The sequence below is a fragment of the Strongylocentrotus purpuratus genome, unplaced genomic scaffold (assembly GCF_000002235.5).
Source record: "Strongylocentrotus purpuratus isolate Spur 01 unplaced genomic scaffold, Spur_5.0 spur5_scaffold_7, whole genome shotgun sequence".
Taxonomy (NCBI): Eukaryota; Metazoa; Echinodermata; class Echinoidea; order Camarodonta; family Strongylocentrotidae; genus Strongylocentrotus; species Strongylocentrotus purpuratus.
The window spans coordinates 34,622,977-34,642,478 of NW_022145613.1; the positions used below are offsets into that span (position 1 = coordinate 34,622,977).

General features: G+C 37.7%; 1 protein-coding gene across 2 annotated transcripts in view; it reads left to right on the forward strand.

The window, feature by feature from the left end:
- The window catches only part of LOC590385 (mitogen-activated protein kinase kinase kinase 13-A), a 37,428-nt gene that overhangs the window by 9,958 nt on the left and 7,968 nt on the right, over positions 1 to 19,502 (forward strand). Inside the window, exons 1-8 of one of the 2 annotated variants that reach the window (XM_003723990.3) lie at positions 8,403 to 8,573; positions 12,990 to 13,269; positions 14,052 to 14,308; positions 15,291 to 15,474; positions 16,575 to 16,766; positions 17,210 to 17,420; positions 17,868 to 18,083; positions 18,999 to 19,108. In XM_003723990.3, the coding sequence (XP_003724038.1) occupies positions 13,118 to 13,269; positions 14,052 to 14,308; positions 15,291 to 15,474; positions 16,575 to 16,766; positions 17,210 to 17,420; positions 17,868 to 18,083; positions 18,999 to 19,108 (1,322 nt within the window). In that variant the 5' untranslated portion in view covers positions 8,403 to 8,573; positions 12,990 to 13,117. Of the gene's footprint in view, positions 1 to 8,402; positions 8,574 to 12,989; positions 13,270 to 14,051; positions 14,309 to 15,290; positions 15,475 to 16,574; positions 16,767 to 17,209; positions 17,421 to 17,867; positions 18,084 to 18,998; positions 19,109 to 19,502 lie in introns of those variants that run through there. The other variant, XM_789992.5, reaches the window with a different exon arrangement.

Here is a 19,502-nt window from a genome sequence, read left to right on the forward strand (position 1 = left end):
TTATTTGTTTTAGTTTAGGTTTACAACTGATGTGCAATTGAGAAAAAAGTCATCAAAATGCAGATTGCACAAGAGCGGCTTACATTTTGTTAAATGTTTGTGATCCGTACCAAACACAGACAAAGGCATGCCGCACACAGTTAAGTATTAATTGGAAAAACTTGCCCATTATGCGGTAGGTTATTAGACGGTTATGCTGTTGGTAGAGAAATTGATTATCGCACGTCACTGGGGGCACAAGGTACCAAGGTCATATCAAGTAGCAATCTGCTAGGCTTTTAATACAGCTGGTTTTATAGGTTTTAATTTAAATAAAAATAGGAGAAGTATAATCATTGAGCATTCAAATGTGAAGTAATCCTAAAGGTAATACTGTTTTCAGTATTGAAATTTTATGCTGTTTTAGTACAAAATTTGAGATTGTAAATACTTTTTCATGCATGGATCGCATGAAATTCTCATGGAATTTCCAGGTGAAGGAAAATAGGAAATATAAATGAAAACTTGACTTTTCCCCTGACCTACATGTATAACAAGAAATTGATGCATCAGTCACACTGGAGCAGTGTATCCTATGTTGTGCTTGTACGATGCCTCAAAATAAAAACTGGAAATTGTGAGTACGGTATGCCTTGTGGCTGTGATTAGAGTTTACACATGTCCAATCTCTTTGTTTGAATTGCATCTCCACTTTATCTACCTCTTAACTCTTGAGTATAGAGTTGAAGAGATGAAGCAGTCTTCAAGATTATAATGACTGCATCTTTAAAAATGTCAAATTAAGTATTCTAATTTAGCTTGCTCAAGCTGTCTCTTTCATAATTACAGCAATTACACAGTAACCATTAGTGCATCAAAGTACTTGACCCATCTTGGCAGTATGCCAATGTTCAGAATTGATGTTGATATTTTGGGTGTGGATTATTACATACCCCCTGTAGATAATTAGTAACCCTTGCAGACATTTATCAATGTTTAATTCTTAGGATACAATGCTATATACAAGAGGTGTGGAATGTGCAAGCGAGCGAAGTCCACCCTGATATCAAGTTGATTGATAACAAAATATATTAATATATATCATAGAAAGTGGTCTGTGAAAGGCAGATAAGAATCTGGCAAAGGATAAGAAATGTATTGTTTTCTCTTCAAGTTTTGATGAGCATTTCATGAGTGGTAACTCTTTGGTTTTCCCTATGAACTTTGTATCATTGTTTTCTTTTCTTTTCCTGCTTCTCCAAAGAAGTTTTTTTTATTGTACCAAAAATGTATTATTCTATCTCTTCAGTATAGTCTGTTTGGAGCCAGAAGGGCATTAACTCTGTGTTTGAGTATATGACTTAAGGCCCATCTGGCTCCAGACAGTTGGTATGTTCTTATAAGTCCTTGCGATTGAAATAGACACCTTCATCTAAACTAAAGAAGTGGCCATTTCGTGAAATTTTTCTGTTAATATCTTCTGCACGCTCAACAAGCTTCTTAGTTATTTTTTATCCTTCTCCATCACTTGTTTTCAATCTTCACTTATTCCATCATGACCCTTTCATTTCTTTCTCTGCAATCATTGTTTTGTGATGGGAAAGATTACAGGAAGTAGGCAGCAAGTAGTTGTTGACATGGCCTTGAGTCATGACAGATGCTGTAACAATAGCTTTGAAGTTTAAGTTCAAACCTATACCAGTGAGGTCATGCCTGTATGATTCTTTTATTGCTGGCTATTCAAACAACTTCCCTCAATCAAAGTCCCAGAGAATTCCAGTCGCATGAGTCACTTGCTTGTAACCACATTAATCAGGGTGTTCCCCATTTCTAGTTGGTGAACAATACTAAAAAGTCAATACAGACTTTTGCCACCTGTTATTATTGGGTGAAGTGCTGGAAGGACTTTGAACATGAACAGTACATGTATTAGTAATCTGTTGATCTTTACACACTATACACAGTTACACATTTGCACCTCACATGTTTTTTAGTAAACTTTAAATGAACTTTCCTTTTTTATTTGGCAGAACTAAGATAATTGCAGGGGTAAAGAGTAAGTGCATTTACGTCCATACTATTTGGTAAAGATGGAATACAAATTTCATAAATTATTCTTAGTATGCAACTATAGAAAAGCCTTGTAAATCATTAAAGCGTTGAACTGAAAAACCTTACATTTAGTCCGGCAGCCATCTCGATATACCTTGTTTTAGGGTCTATAGTTTTTTTTTCTTCGGATTATAGTTCCTTAGACCATCAATTTGAAGAATTCGATTGCTGACACTCTGTCAGCATTGAGCAATTTGAGATATGTGACGTCATACAAAATGGCCGCCAAAATCCCCTTTTTAACCAAAATTAATGATATATAAAAAGTTTTAACAGCATTTTACTACATTAAATGGCAGTCAAATATCTTGATTTTTTTCTAGGATCATCATTAAATAAAAATTGCAATGCTGTATGATCACAAATGATATGCAAATTTGCATAATTCGGAATGGCGCCCTCTATAGACATATTAACTTGCATAGGTCAAAATGATGGCCAAATACCAATTTCTAACATGAGATTATCATATGTCATGAGTCAGATGCACTGAATACAGTGAGTAAAGATTGTGCTGCACATTTATTTTTATTTTGTAATTTGATACTCGAACAAAACACGGTTGAATTTTATGCTCTCTGTCCCATAGATATGAGGTGGCATATGGTGATAAATGCCCATTTTCAGTGACAGCGTTAAGAAACTAGATTTGTATTCTAAGGTACTAGATTCTTTTAAATTAACCTAAAAATTACGAACTACCACTACGATACAGGACTATATCCGTTTATAAGTTTGCTTCAAAATCTTGAAATTTGTTTAAAAGCTCTCTAAAGTGTTGGGAACCCTAAAATATTCCATGTAGAAGAGGGTGTCATTTAACACTTAATTCTGCAAAGTAAGGTCGTGACTGTAATGCGTGCTTCCACACGCATGTTTGCAAATGAGTTCTCTTAACATTTTCTACAAACGCTTTGGGGTTATTTGGGTTTGGGGGTATTTGGAGCTCCTAGTCTTCGGACCCTTGATAGCCACACGTTGATACGAGCCTCTGACATTCAGTTGGTTGTTGACTGTCCATAACATGAAGCAAAGCATTGAGTAGGTTGAGTGATGACATATGACCATGCTGCATCAACATTGCCAACTCAGTCCTAAGGGAGTCGAATCTTCTGCTTCATCACTTTCAGCATTGTACCCTATCCAATGCCAAAGTATGCCCGAAGAGTGTCGCATCCCGTCAACGCATGTCCTGCCAACATCGATGGAATGATATCTCCTAACTTGTCTACATTGGCAGGAACATCAATAACAGTTCGATTTGTGAAGGGGCGTCTCCATGGTCATTGGCGTTTTATAAGTCCGTCATGTAGATAATGATGCAAAAGTAGTACGTAGACGTCTGTGTCATCCACTAGGAACCTAACATACATCTTCTCATTAGCATCAATTCCAATCGCTTGCTGTTCTTTGATGTTGCCTGCTTCATCATAACTATGTTGTGGACAGACCTTTCCTTGGCATGACATCACTGCCTGGAATCACTTCAACAAGAACCTCATCTTGACGGTAAAGGCCTGCTTGTGCTTTTGCCTATTTCTGAGCATCCAATCATCCTGCAGACTCGCGCATATAATTATGATGTCGATCAACTGTAGTTTGTTGTCATGAAAAGATAGTGAAGTTAGCAACACTAGAGACACGTTTCAACAACTTCTCTCCCTAGCTTTATTGATCTTTCCAAAGCTTTTGACTGCGTACAACATAAACGTCTATGGAAGATTATGAGCTAGATGGGCTTTCCAGCACATATAATTCAACTCATCCAGTCGCTCTACCAATACCAAGAAGCAACAGTAAGAGCAGAGAATGGCGACACCGAAAGGTTCACTATTGGTCACGTTGTCCGTCAAGGCTGCAACCTATCACCATAAATTTTCTACATCTATGCTGAATTCATCATGAGAAAGGCATTTTATGGTCAAGTTTCTGTTGGTGGACGAACGATCACCAACCGAAGATACGCCGACAATACAACACTCTCTGGCGTATTAATGGGGAGGGGGGGGGGGGACAGTTGAACCCCCAAACAAAATTCAAACTGTTTTTTTTTATATATTCGATACCAGTGATTTACAAATGTTGCTGAAATGACATGATTTTCCTGGGGTTTTTTCTCACTTTTTAGTAAATTATTATTTGTTAAGCGTATGTTGGAAAATGACAAATCCTAAATCCACAGTCAAGCAAAAAATATGCTTATTTAAAAGCCTACATGTCAGGGTCCGCAGAACAGCGGGGCTCAGGGGACTCGAGCCCCCCTCACTTTTTGTATAAAGTATGTTAAAGAGAACTAGAAAGAAAGAAAGAAAGTGACCCGAGGTGAAATGAGGTATCAAAATATGTTCATCTTACAGTTAATAAATGCCTGAAACCCTTGAGCTTTCGGGGGCTGTGCCCCTTGAACACCACGCCAATTTGCGCTCCTCTCTTTCTGATCGTAAATACTTCAACCCCCCCCCCCCCACCCCGCTTTAAAAAAAAAGTTCCGCGGGGCCTGCATGTAACATGTATGAGTGGTGGTGATGCAGATTGTTTTTCTGCCCCTCTAATTGTTTTTGCTCAGTATGCCACTGACAACACTTATAACAAGAACATCAGAAGAACTACTAGAACTCCTTAAAAAAGAGTGAAGGATGCAAGTGAATAATTTGGACCCTACCTCAATGTGAAAAAGACCAAGATCATGATTGGTGCAAATTAACTACATGCCACAGAGCATGGTGGTTGATGGAGAAGAAGTTGATCAAGTGGACAAGTTTATAATATAATGTTCTTGGGTCAATGATTGTCAAGGAGGGTGGAAGCTCGGCAATATCTGCCTTTGAAATGTGGTGTTGGAGGAAGCTACTTGGGATATCATGAAGAGATTACAACACCAATGTACACAATTAATGTCCATCATCGGAGATCAACCGCCACTTGCTACCAGGATTGACAAGTACAAGCTACAATAGTTTGGTCACGTTAGCAGAAGATCAGGAGACAACCTTGACAAATTATCATTCAAGGTACCTTTGAAGAAACACGTAACAAAGGAAGACTCAAGGTCAGATGGACTGACGACCTTAGGGAAATCACTAGCCACCTTCTAAATACTAAAGACACTCTACCGGATTGCAGGAGACAGATGCCGATCAAAAGGTCTCATCAAACGGGTCACAAGGGTGAGCCATGATCTATATGACAACGACGACGACGACGAACAGTAAGAGATAGTTTCTTGGAGGGCAGCAGTGACGCGGGACTCAGTTGGAAGACTCTCGACCCGTTATGACCTCTAAATACTCTCGGATCTGTCAAACACCAAGCAAACATCATCAGATTTTCATCCACAGCAGAGCACAACCATCAATGACTGTACAAGGTTGTTCCAGTGTCTCATGCCTGGCTGACATCTCAAATTTTGTCAAATTCTATAAGTCCGTCTTTGACATGGGAGTGCTCGTTTCCAGAATCATCAAAAAGTGCTGTTGGGACTGGTGAAAGCTCTTATGACAAAATGTCCTTGACATTGACCTCTCTTGAACTTGTCTGCAGTCCTATTACTCTGGAGTAGATCAACTTTTCATAGACTTTCGTACCCCAACATTGACTTCTTCATGGCTGCCACGGTTTGAACATTCTTGGAAATTGTGACATAGAATCCACCAGGTAATTTCTTTGGAAATCATGCATCTGTCTAGTATAGATGTCAACTGCTTTATCCACATTCACTGACGTTGGAGCAATGCTGGTCTAAATAAAGCCTATTAATTGAATAATAATGTGTGCCGTAAAACCACTTCTCACCGATTTGTTGAAAAATAAATTCTTTCATAGCCATTTTTTTTCTTGACATATGTAGGGTAGGTGTAGGGAATCGGAGACCACCAAGCTTGAACCCATCACTGTCTGTCCGTGTTGGATCTAATATTGATATAGCGACATATGTGGCCTTCAACAACACTACTGCATATATCCAATTCATTTCGAAGACTACAGTGCGTTCTCTCTACGAGAAAATTGGCAAAATTGACCAAGATAAGCAATTTTGATCGTAAAATTTTGCTCTGATATAAAAACACAATTTTCACTGAATGTTGTGGTTGTACTTGGTTGTACGTGTCACCATTCTAATTTGAATGCATTTAATTTTAAGAAGTTGTTTCTATGCTGTGAGTTTGATAAATGTAAAAGTCATATTGCCAGAACATTATTCTGAAAGTATTTTAATATATTTGAGAGCACCTTTATTACTGTAAACAAAAAACTACAGAAATATTTTGGGCCCCATTGTTTTAAAATCGTTTCAAAATTACAGTAAGTTCATTGGCTGCATGTATATCATTCAAAAAGTGTTTGAACTAACTATAACAATCCCATTTTCATTCAAATTGTATTTAAAATGTCTTGATTTGTAACTGTCCCTTATTACCTACACATGTAGGTAATGAGAGACCTTTGGTGATGACGTCATTAATCATTGTTATCTTATTAATCAGTTACATCATCACCACAATTTCGTTACCAAATAAAGAGAAAAAATACTAAAGAGAATACAAAAATGTCTGTATGTGTAACATTGTTCATGTTTATGTAAATTATGCAAATGTGCTTAAGGGTCTTCCATTCCCCACACCTACCCTATCTAAATTTGTACCAAACACGATGAAAGATTGATGCAGCACAACTGCAATTGTTTCCCCAAAAAAGCATTTAATATGATTTCAACGTGACATAAATTTAAGAAATTGGCATTTGGCTGGCACACATATTTTATTCAAATTAATATGTTTATAGAGGGCGCTATTTCAAAATATGCAAATAAGCTGGTCATCACTGGCCATGCAACACCACGAAACATATTTTTAGTGATGGTCCTAGAGAGATACAGACATTTGGCTGCCAAAAATTGAAGAAAAAAATCCTTATTATATATTTATTATTCATTTTTAAAGGAAAATCATGTACTTTGGCGGCCATTTTGTATGACGTCATATATCTTAAATTGCTCAAGGCTGACAGAGTGTCAGCAATCGGATTCTTGAAATAGAAGGTCTAAGCAATCAAAATCCATTGAAAAAAAACTATAGACCATAAAACAAGGTTAGGCCAATAGTCTGGATTTGGCTGCCGGACTAATTTATAATGCAAGCCAAGACAGGTCTGTGGTTTTGTATTGTTCTTTACAAAAACTCCGGAAAGATTCTGAACGCTTTGTTCATTTTTGTACTCAATCCCATCAAAGGAGTAGGCCTACCACTGCTACCGGAAAACCTTTTGATCATCCATTTGGTTGAGACAGTCGTGACAGTACACAAAGGCCTGCATGTTTGTGACTAGCTAAATGTGGGGGGGGGGGTGGCATTGGATTTGAGGTCAATGCTTTGAATGGGAATAATTTTAGAGACAGAGAGATAGAGAAAGAGAGAGAGAGAGAGGGGGAGAGAGAGAGAGAATATAATAGTATTGACTTGTGATTGGTCAAAGGGATTGGAAGCAGAAACTCACACATGCCCCTTGGTCATGACCAGTCCCCACCCCTTTCTCAATGGAGCAATCCCATTGGTCAATACTTCAATGAGGTAAGGGGATGCCCCTTCTTTTCATTACATCATCAAGGAACAATTCACAAAGAAAGATAGGGTGGTCTTGTCTGGGTCCACTGTGTTTGTTTATGCCTCTATGCCAACAAGTGTGTGAGCTATAAATATGCTTCTTTTGGTTGGCATTAATTTGATGAACAACATGTTTACATTTAAAGACATGTTTTTGTCAAAATGTGTACCCTTTTCAAGAGAAAGATTATAAATCAGTATCCAGTATCTTTATATATGTTAGAACAGCAAGTTTTAACCTTCCTGTACTGTATGTTGTATCATGCTTTGGAAATGACAAAGTCAAGACAGACAAACTTTTCACCGCAAAGACAGTTGATTACAAGCCTTTTAAAGTTATGTAAAATTGTTCTGTAAGTTGATGTGGAATGTATTTCGTCATTACCATTATATAAGTATATATTTAAGTGACATAATTTTAGGAGGGAGGTGTCTGATTTGAATGTAAGTGCTTTCTTAAACTTTTTGCACAGTTACTGTAACTAATCATGGGCCCACTTCAGTAAATAACAAGTAAACAAAACACTTTAGTGGTCTATCTCGTCTTCTTGTGGTATTGCAACAAAGGTTTGACACAAACAAGTTTAATCCACATGACTTCTATAAATACTGGGTCCTGGGGTCATCGATATAATAGTTCCAGCATTATTGATTTATGCAAATGACTATAGGTAGAGTTTTCTGATTGGTGGATTGACTTGATATTTTTTTATAGCCATGAATAGTTGAATAGGCCCTCCAGATCACATGGTCTGTGGTTGTGCCGTTCTTTGCACCCTTGTAAATTCTTGAGAGCGAAATGTTTCTGAGTGGTGCTCAGTCTAGTCAGTTTTGCTGCTTCTGGTAGATGTACAAACTTTGTCTGGCTTTAGAAATTTGAAGGTGAGTTTAGATTATGATTATGATTATGATCAGATAGGAGGTTAAATTGTATTAAAGTATCCATTATTGAAAGTTAATTTGTTGCTTTTTCTTTTATGGAATGTAGTTATATTTTCTTCATCTTTACTTTGAAAATATTTGCAATAAGGAATTCTTTGTCTATCATTCATCCTATTCATAATTATTACTTTAAAATCTACCTTCTTTTAATCTCTCTTTAGTTTTGCATTTGAACTCTCTGTCATCTCCTTAATCTACATATACTTTGTATTTATTTATTTTTCTTCAAATCTTTTTTTCTTTTCCTGTCATGTTGTGTTTTTATCAATTATATCTCTTGATCAATATCATCGGTATGATTGTGGCCGAGTCATATTTTTATAGAGCATATTTGCACAGTTGATATCTGTGGGAGCATGAAGATTATGCACTTACATACTTAGTTAGGTATATGGATGGTATTAGATCCTAAAAGAAATTATACCATTGTCCTCTATATCCTTTGTTCAGGATACTTGAGAATTGTTTAAACATCATTGATGAAATCATACTTCGCCGTATCATTGCTTTACCAAACAATCGTCAAAGTTGAAAACAAGTCATCTAGCACTCACGATTGCAAATAAATGCACCGTGTTGAGTGGCTGCTCGGGTCAGCTTCTAAGAAATGATGACATCACGTAGCATATCATTACTAGTCCTGTGGGATACCCATCACCCTGTCATGGTATACTCATAAATGTCATAGCCAGTCTTCACCAAGATTTATTGACTTCAAAAACTTCAGGGTGGGTGGGGGAGTATAACTTAACCATGCAGGAAGAAGAAGAAGAAATTAAGTTTAGTTGATTTAGTTTGGAGTAGGGTGAAATGGATGTGGAGCATTCATGTTACATTCGGCAAACAGTCCCCTTTGAGGGTATTGTATGGTGAAATGATGAGATATTCTTCAACGCCTGTCTCAGAGATCTTCTCGCCCGTTGTGCAATTAGCAGAGACTAATGCTTGCTCACTATTAATGCCATGTGTCTCCTGGATGAGTATCCCTGAATAAAAGAGTATAACAGCAGATTAATCATCTGTGTCGATGGAATATGACATTTAGGCAAAGGGTATGAGGTCAGCAACACAATATAAAATCTCTTTGTTTGTTTGAATGATTGCACAGTATATCATTTGATACAAGTAAACATCTTCTCAGATAATCCCTTTTTCTGAGTAGCTTCTGAGAGTGGCTATGGCTATGCACATGTATTTGTAATATATCTAACCATGCTCTCAGTTTGGTTTGATGATGGCCTTGTTGTGTTTTGTATAGTACTGCATGCACATACTATCCATCCTTGCAGCAGGAAACACATTTTTCAATCGATGTGGCTCTCCATGCATCCTCTCTGATTCCATCTTGAGCGGCTCTCCGGAGCAGCGGCAGTGGCGGCCAGCAGTAGACAAAACCCTCCAGCTTCCACTCTTATCTTCCGCAAAGGTCGTCTACTCCAGGCCTTGGTGCCGCTATGTCGCGCAAACCCCCTAATGTTCAATTCATGAATCTTTGGTTGCGCCTTGCCTTCGCTTACGTGATCCTTTGCTGCGCGACGGTGGGAAGGGAAAGGGGACAATTATCCTGTCGCAGTCCGGGAAAAACAGGCTTGCATCCGAGCCCTCAAACCATTTTGGGTTAGAATCTAGCAGCTGAAGTCAAGTATACAGTGCCTTGATTTAATCAGCGCCAAATTGAGGATTTTGCTCCAGAGTTGGCAAGGTCTGCTGATGTACTCCAATATTTATTACATACAATGCAGATATTCATGTACATGCACAAGTTGTCAATATGGCAAATGGACATAATCGTTGTAATATTTTTAAAACCATTAATATTTTACAGTTCATTTTGTAAATTTTGCCCTAGGCAAGTAAATAGAGCTATCATTAGGAAAGTTAAATGAAATCAGGCTAGATGGGAACACAAAATGAATTACAAATTTCTATAATCATGTTTTAAAGCACTCAGAAACATTACAGATGCAGCACTACATAAACCCAGATAATTATTATTATGGAAATTATCAGGATCTTGAAAATATGATTCACTGGCCATATCATGTTCTTTTTTTGCAACTAATTAGAATCCAAATGTGTTTAAACTACTTACGGAATGTGATCGTTGTGTGTTTTTGAAATACATAAGACAATGTATGAGCAAAATTTGAGTAGATGTGTATCTGCATGAGTAATTGTCATGTACTTTAACAATCAATTAGTCCAAAGGTCATCCCTTATTGAATGTAGCGTGTGACTAACAATGTTAAAACATTCATGTAGCTGTTGTATTGTATGCACGTGAGAAAGAGAATTGAATGTTTCATATTTGCTAGAATAATAGCATTTACCGAGCTGCATTAATGAGAGGTGCAGGGTGTTCAGAGCTATGACATTGGGAGAACATAATTCATATCTTTGTAAAGACTTTACAGTAATTCTCCTTTTTATTCTCATGGAGCCCTGCATAATTTAGATGTGCTTCATTTGGGTTATACTTTTTTATAATCACTATGTTAGAAGAAAATCACTTATATTCTAGTCAGGATCACAATATTTTTTTTTACATGTTACATATTTTTGTATTGAATTCACTTATTTTGAACCCCTAAACTGAGTTTGTCAGAAGTCGAAAACTTATGAATATGTGTACCCGGTAGATTAAGGTTAATAGATATTCATGTAAGAAAAGATTTAGTATGTAGGATTCTGATATCCAAGATATATAATTTATGCTCTTTAAGACATAGAAAAATTGAGAAAAAAATGAGAAAATAATGCCTAAGGGAGGTTGAAAGAGTAATTACCATTTTGTTTTGAGTTTATTTTTATCACATTAGGATGAAAGCATCGTCAATGTAATTTTGATTAGGGCAATCTGTAGGACAATATCGGGGTGAATTGCACTTGCATTTATCCACTCAGCTTTAATAGGATTCTTGTTTGCAATTTTCTCTCTCTTTCTCTCTCTGATGAAAAGAGTCGGGCATCGTAATTAAGCTCTGATGCTACCGAGTCCCCATCCCCCATATCAAATTTCATAAAGCACAACACCGTGGAGGATAATAATGTGTGTGTATGGGTTGCAAATAAGCAATATACTTGGCACACACACACACAATTATGCTTCTAGTTGAACACACACACAGTTCTGCATCTAGTAGCTATCGTAATGCCTGCATACAGAGGTTGCTATTTCAATGCCATTACGTCATGTGCCTACAATACATTGGAGCACTGCTGAAACGCCGGACCATACTATCGGTTATCAACATCGCCGCGGCATTCTGCGCTACGATTCTGTGCTGTACGGCTGCGTTATGAGTGTGTTCGCGCCCGCTATGTGAGCCCGGAGCGTCGAGATCTGTATAGTAGTAAGCATCTCTGTCAGCGCCTATCTGTGTGTGTGTATAGTTTAGGAGTAGGGCTAATTTATGCAGTGACCAGTGTTGTGTATGAATGGATGCGTGGGGGCTTACGCTGGATGTGTGAGGGATGCATTTTCTGGGTGCACTATGAGTGCGGGAGTGTGTAGTATTATTCATGGACCCAGCGAGCCATGGCACCAATATAATATGAGAGCTGCATACTAATGAATCCTTTTCACTATTTTTTAATTGGAAGGATACATACAGCTTACCTCTTGGGCATATCAGTTTAGTTTAATCAAGTAATTATCTACATGTATGTGCACTTTTATGTTATTTATTCATTTTAGTATCTTTTTTTCTTTTTTTTTTTTTTTTTTTTTTTTTTTCTTTCAATTCTCTGTTCAGAAAGAATTTTACATGATCCATTGCTGTATCAGATGCAATCTGAACAGTATATTTTCGACTCAAGCCATTTTTTGTGTGGATATTTTGATTTGTGAGTGTGTGATCTTGCATGAACCTCATCTTCACTTGAGTCATCTACCTTGCTATGCATTTCTCTACTAGGAAAAGATCATGTGATATATACCCAGCACTTATTGGATACTGCGCTATATTATGTTGCCTGTAGGCTTGACTCAACATCATCTTATGATTTCCACATTAAAAGATGTTTTACATGACGATCTGTACTGGATTTTTGTCGCTGATGTATATTTCTTTCTGATATGCTGCTATGTCTCATACATCATCCATGGATTTATAATGGAATACTGTGTAAATAAAGACTGATGTTCTTTGGTGTTAGTGCTATTGACGGTGTATGGGGTGATGATGACCAGGGTTTGCAATGTACGGTAGGATACTACAGAGTGTAGGAGATCTATACACACATTTTTCTTCATGATTATGCTTTGGACTAAAATAAATCATCTGTGATCAATACTTCTTATTTGGATGAGTATTCAATGGGCTAATATGCATCCTTTTTATTTTTATCTCGCAGAATTCAAGATAAACATCAACCTCCTGTTTGTTGCCATTTGAAACTTGCTCATCGATCTTTGTCCAAATCTGCATCAACGAACGATCTGCTCTACCGGTGAAACGTGAGGGCGTACCACCGTTACCTCAATGCCGAGTCCGCAAAGTATGGCCACTCTTTCGGTGACCGATTGTGGAAGTCACCAGTTATATGCCACAAAAGACGAACCAATCACGAGTCAGCATGCTCCGGCACGGGTCACTGTCACAACCAATCCAGAGCATGAGAAGTTTTCAAACTGGTGAGCTTCATTCTACAGTTAAAAAACCCTGATGTACATGTTGATCTGGGGCCCATCTTATAAACAAGAGCGATTGTACTAAAGAGATAGGAGTTTATAAATAAATGATTGTTTGGGGGACATATGATATATCCATTGCAAAAACATTTTAACAAGACAGGGCCCTAATCTACAAGAGAAAAAAATGAGTTAGGGTTTTTAAACTATATTCTCAAATTTGTGTATTCTAGAAATTCATACTATTTTCTTGGAGTCATATTTAAAGGCAAATATAAGATTTGAACATACGGATTGAAGGTTGATTCCATACCTATTGTGTAGTAAATAATTGTAAAAGCTGGATCATATTCAAGTTATATGACTAAGTACTGTTTTTAGTGGAAGCCTGATGTGCCAAATCATTGATACTGTAAACAAGCTGAAAAGGAACAAAAAATAGGATTGAGCTTTGATGTAAGTTTTTTTTCAAGAAATGATATAGACCCTCTTCCATTCTTTTAATCATCATGAAATTAGGAATGCCTCATTCAAAAGTTCCTATTCAGCCTGATTCTCTGCACAGCACACTAAAATCAGAATATAGAAGGGGAGTTGTCTGTTTTTCATTATCCAGCTGACATTAGCTCTTTTGACACCGTGTTGAGTACGTAGAGAATATTTGATAACGTTTTACATCCCCTCTTAGATTTGTTACATTCAAGGTTTTCTGTAAACTAAGTCATGACTTCCAGATGTTATTAACATCACGACTGTCTGTTTATTTCACCTCTGTCTCGCTAAAGCCTTTTGCAATTGGAGAGCTGTGACGAAGAAATCGACCTCTCGACCCCGAAGCAGAGCATCCCTCGGAAGAGTGACACTATCAACAATAACAACAACGGCAGCGGGGCATGCGAGACCCTTACTAGGAATGAGGGGGCGGTGAACTACAGGGGGATGCAGAGGCGTAGCCTCCTGGAGGGCATATGGGGCTGCCTCAAACCTGTCTGGAACATGATCGGAAAAGGCAATCACGAGAAACATAGCGAAGGATTTCTAAGTAAGAGACAAGCCGATTGTGAATGTTGTTGTTTGTAATCTAGTACAAAACAGGGGAAGGTTTATTAAGATGGAAATGCAAGATGCAATTTAAATGCCATTGTGTGGGATGACAAGGTTTGTACATCTAAACAAAGTGCCTGAAAATATACTTGTCAATCGCCTGCCTTTTTTTTGGGGGGGGGGGGGGGGGGGCGGGGATGGGGGGGCTAACATTATGTTATACAAAAAGTGAGATTAAAAATGGAGATTATAAGTATACACCTAAGTGAAAAAAATGCAAGGCAGGGTATATATTATTTCTCCATGGGCTCAGTAAGAAACCAGGGTAGGACATGAAGAAGGCCTTCAGGTATATATTGACCTTCGTGCATCTATACCAATGAGACGCCATTCCTGGCTCCTTGAGTGTCTTGAAGTATGGTTCTTGCCCACAGGCTTCAGACAAATCAATGTTAGTGGTGACATGTTCAAAAAGGAAATGGGGGTCATTTTCATATTATGCATTGCATTGTCAGTTTCTATTACTTGGAAGGCAATGTTGTTTGGAGTATTTGTGCCAATTGCTATCTAGGCTTTTTTTTTTTAAAACTTAACTGCTTGTTGTCTGGTAATATCTTTAGTTCCCATCCTTCCTCTTAGCTTTCAGTCTTCCTTTTTCCCCTTTTCTTGGGTCACTTCACCTCAATAACCTTTGTTCCTAATGTATAATTTTTGTTTTGATTGCATGTTGCTTTGAACCTATTGTCCCTTTATGTTGGTCCCCCCTTTTTCCTTTGCTTTTTAAATATTGTTTTGATGAGTTTGAGCTTGTTCTGTTTTTGTCTAATGGTAATTCTTTTAAAACTTTCTTGTCTGGATAGCCCATCAATTTGCTGAAATCCTTCCTTTCATCAGCAAGCCTGTTACATGATGATTGCATACTTTTGGAATTCATTTTCTATTATCTGTTAATTATTCAATTAATTTATTTTATATATTAGATGACTGGGAGATTCCCTTTGAAAACATCCGCAACTTACAATGGCTAGGAAGTGGAGCCCAAGGCGCTGTCTTTCTAGGCTGGTACAGGACGGAACCAGTCGCTGTCAAGAAGGTTCGGGACGAGAAGGAGACGGACATTAAGCACTTACGCAAACTCAACCACCCGAATATTGTGACAATAAAGTGAGTTCACCACCCCAAGGACATGGCAGGAATACATTTTGATATTTTAATTTGCCCTTTTTTCAGTGTATTATGCTGAAGTGAGCAAATTTTATGTAGACACCAATTTACTCAGAATGAGAGGTTGCTAGTTCATGGAAAAATGGTTCATTAGAGTGTAGATGAGGGTTCAGTCAGTTTAATTACATGATGGCCATTTACTTGCGATACTACACCCTTCATGAGATTGGTATGGGAATAAGGTTAGGTACTCATTCTGTCATGCCCATATGATCAGGGTTAAGATGAAAGAAGTGAAGCATCACATTCTTTCCCCTCAAGAGATCCTTGATTCAATGCATGATTTATGGGCAGGCCTGCATCCAAGATGGATAACTATGTCAAAAAGCACCGGTCCATCGCCCGCGGTCATAGATAGGTGAACACGACGACGTTAAAATGTCAGGAGTAGTCCGGTATTTGTAGCAAAGTGCCGCCATCAATAATAAGTAGGTGGTATGATTATTTGATGAGGAGGACCGTTCCATTGCTCTCTGGGGAGAAGATGAGGAACAGTGAGTCAGGGACGAGAGCTAGGGGATTAGCTAAGCTTCAACCAACTTCGTGGTGTCCATTTTCTTTTTGTTTCGTTTGGTCAAGGTAGCTGTTGTTTTGAATACTTTTTGGTCTTAGAGATTTACATTTATTTGGTATGGCTTTGATCTTTTGTAGACTGAGCATTTTGAATGATCAGCTTTGTTTTTTTTATCAAATTAAGAGATTTTTCTCTCATTAGAAGTACATCCTATACCATATTCTTACCTAAGTGAGATTATTGAAATTCTTGCATCGATTATCATATATATTCAACTCTTGATATGAATTTGAGGTTATTCATGAAAAAATTAATAACTACCTGTCATATAACTGGTTCAGGTATATTTGCATCAAAGCTGAAAATCGTGTCAGTGTCTGGCTAAATGATGATGATGATGATGATGATGATTTCTTGAATATTGTGCACGCCTGTCACAAAGTTCATTAATTCATACAAGTGTATTTGTAGATGTTCATCCATTCAAATGTACTAAGGTATTCATGGACTATCCTATTTTCTGCAGGGGTGTATGCACACTGGCGCCTTGCTTCTGCATTCTAATGGAATACTGCCCATTCGGACAGCTCTATGAAGTGCTGAGGGACGGACGTGAGATTCCCCCGCAGCTGATGATTGACTGGTCCAAACAGATTGCTCAGGGCATGCACTACCTCCATATACATAAGATTATTCATAGGGATCTCAAGTCACCAAAGTAAGCAAACTATTAAAAGACATTGTGACAAATTTACTAAATTTGCATTCATAAGTCATTTACTATTAATCATGGGAACTTACATGCCATCAATGTCTATCTAGTTGTAAAGTTCAGAGTTATATACCCCCCCCCCCCAAAAAAAAAAAAAAAAAAAAAAAAAAAAAAAAAATTATTTGTATGATCCTGTACTTTAAAAAAGAAGGTAACATTTGAGGTGTGATATGGATGAGGCTGAATGTATTCCGAAAAGTGAAGAACAAGTGTTATTTTCATGTGTCTCAAGAATTACTTTGAATTTCATTAAATCTGAAAAATATTGTAGAATTGAAGGAAAAGAAGGAATTAGCTTCTGTACAAACAGTCCTTTCAAGTTCTTTTCTTAAAGTAATTTTCAAGGGAAGTGAAATTTACCAAGACCTGTAACCACTTTTGAATTCCAGTGTGCTTGTGGCAAACAATGACATCCTGAAGATATCTGACTTTGGCACCAGTCGAGAGTGGAACGAGAAGAGCACCAAGATGTCCTTTGCCGGCACGGTGGCCTGGATGGCACCAGAGGTGATCCGTAACGAACCCTGCTCGGAGAAGGTGGACGTTTGGTCGTTTGGTGTGGTCCTCTGGGAGCTGCTTACGGGAGAGATGCCCTACAAGGTAAAGATTGGAATGACCGATGATAATGACCATGAAGATGACCTTTGATCCATTATCTTGGTCTTTTTTTTTTTTTTTGAGTAGGTAGGAAACATGACTACATTATAGAATTCAGATTAGACCTGCGTTGTTTTGATAAAATCAAGAACATTTTTTTTAGTGAGAGCCAGAAGGGCACTTTATACATGCAGGTAACGTCTTTCTGGTTTGTAGCGGATAATAATCAGTAATAACATCAAAGTTTTTAATAGATTTATATCTTCCATCCCCCCAGTTTCCAAATGGTGATGATAATAAAATGAAAACTTGGCAGGACTGCAAAGACGTCTCAATATTCCCCTTTATTCCCATCATGTCATAGTTCAAATCTTTCTGTCCCAATGAATTAACCTAGAGACTTGATCAATTCAACCTTATACTAAAGATCAAATTGTTTACTCTTTGAAGGACGTGGATTCCTCAGCTATCATCTGGGGTGTTGGAAGCAACAGCCTCCAGCTACCCATCCCATCCACCTGCCCTGAAGGCTTCAAGCTTCTTATGATGCAGTGCTGGAGTGCCAAGACCAGGAACAGACCCTCCTTCAGACAAATCCTCATGCATATTGACATCGCTGCTGTGGACTTCCTATCAACGCCCCAGGAGGCATATTTCGACAAGCAGGTACTAAACACAACCTTTAAAAATAATTGTAAACCAGAGATAAACTATTCCAATAATACCTTTTGCCAATCTTTGTCTAAAATTGTGTAGCTTTTTTTCTTCAAATTCAATCAAGTAGGCTTGAAAGTAGTCTCAGTTGTTAAATGTTATTGTTAGAAGGAAAGAAGTACATATTTATACTTGCTATGTTAGGATTTTCAGGCAGACTTTAGAGTCATCTGTTAAAATGTAAAGAGCTGTAAGAGGCAAACACATTTGAGTCACTTATCAGTTGACAAGAAAATACTCCATAACCTTAATACGTAATCACACTATTAGTAAAGAAATGGTAAATATTTCATTGCAGCTTTTAATGATGAAATATATAAATTTACAGGCTTAGGAAAAGAGTTGATCCGTGAAAACTTATTTGAAAATCCACCGCTGTTCCTGCTACCTGCTGGAAGTACAATTAGCAGTTCTGACTCTGTCACAGGATAACCTGAGCCACTGTCCCCATAGTAATATGTAAACATTATATTAACACATTTACAAATCAATAATGAAATCCATGACTATACATTCTCCAAATTCCTGGATTGGAGTTCTTACTTATATTGCGATATGGAATGTGATGTGCTACTACACTGGAAATGGAAATCAATACTAGTGGGTTTGCCAGAGTTAAAACATGGCCAGATGGCCTGCATTTGTGTGATCAATAACGGGCGTTAATGAAATTCCTAGCATTCCAGAGCTTGACGTAGAATGTGCTTGCGGATCCTGATTGCGTCAGCACAAGGATGATATTGACATTCTATAATGTTCACTATTCATTCTATATGACCTATGTTGGTGTTAAAGAAGAAGTGAGAAAGGTAGTCATCCACTAATGTGACATTATGGATGTTATTTTGGTTGTATCTTTGTCTCTAGGTTGATTGGAGAGAAGAGATTAAGCTTCAGTTTGAGAAGATGAAATCCGAGGGATCATCCATGTGTCATATCGATGAAGATCTCATCAAACGGAGACAGGATGAGCTCAGGTGACCATAGCAACAGAGAATCTCCTTACCTATATAGCACTGTAATCTAGAATACAATTCTGTTGATTATATCTCTTTGATATCGCATAGAATAAAATGTTTTGGGAGCATCTATACTTGATGAAGAGGTTGTAATGTGATGACAAATCAGTAGTGGAAGAACTTTCTGGGTAGAATTTCGGTCTTAAAACTGACTAGGTAAAGATAAATAGAAAGCTGTTTAGCTGGTAGCTAAGACCTATATGCCCTGTATTGGGTAATTTCTTGAGAAAAGCTGAAAGGAAGGATGGATGCACACTAAAGGCATGTGCAATCAAAGGTATCTTACTGTACAGTATCCAAACTAGAGTAGAGTACCTGAGACATTAATGAGGTGTTCACACTTGTACAAGCA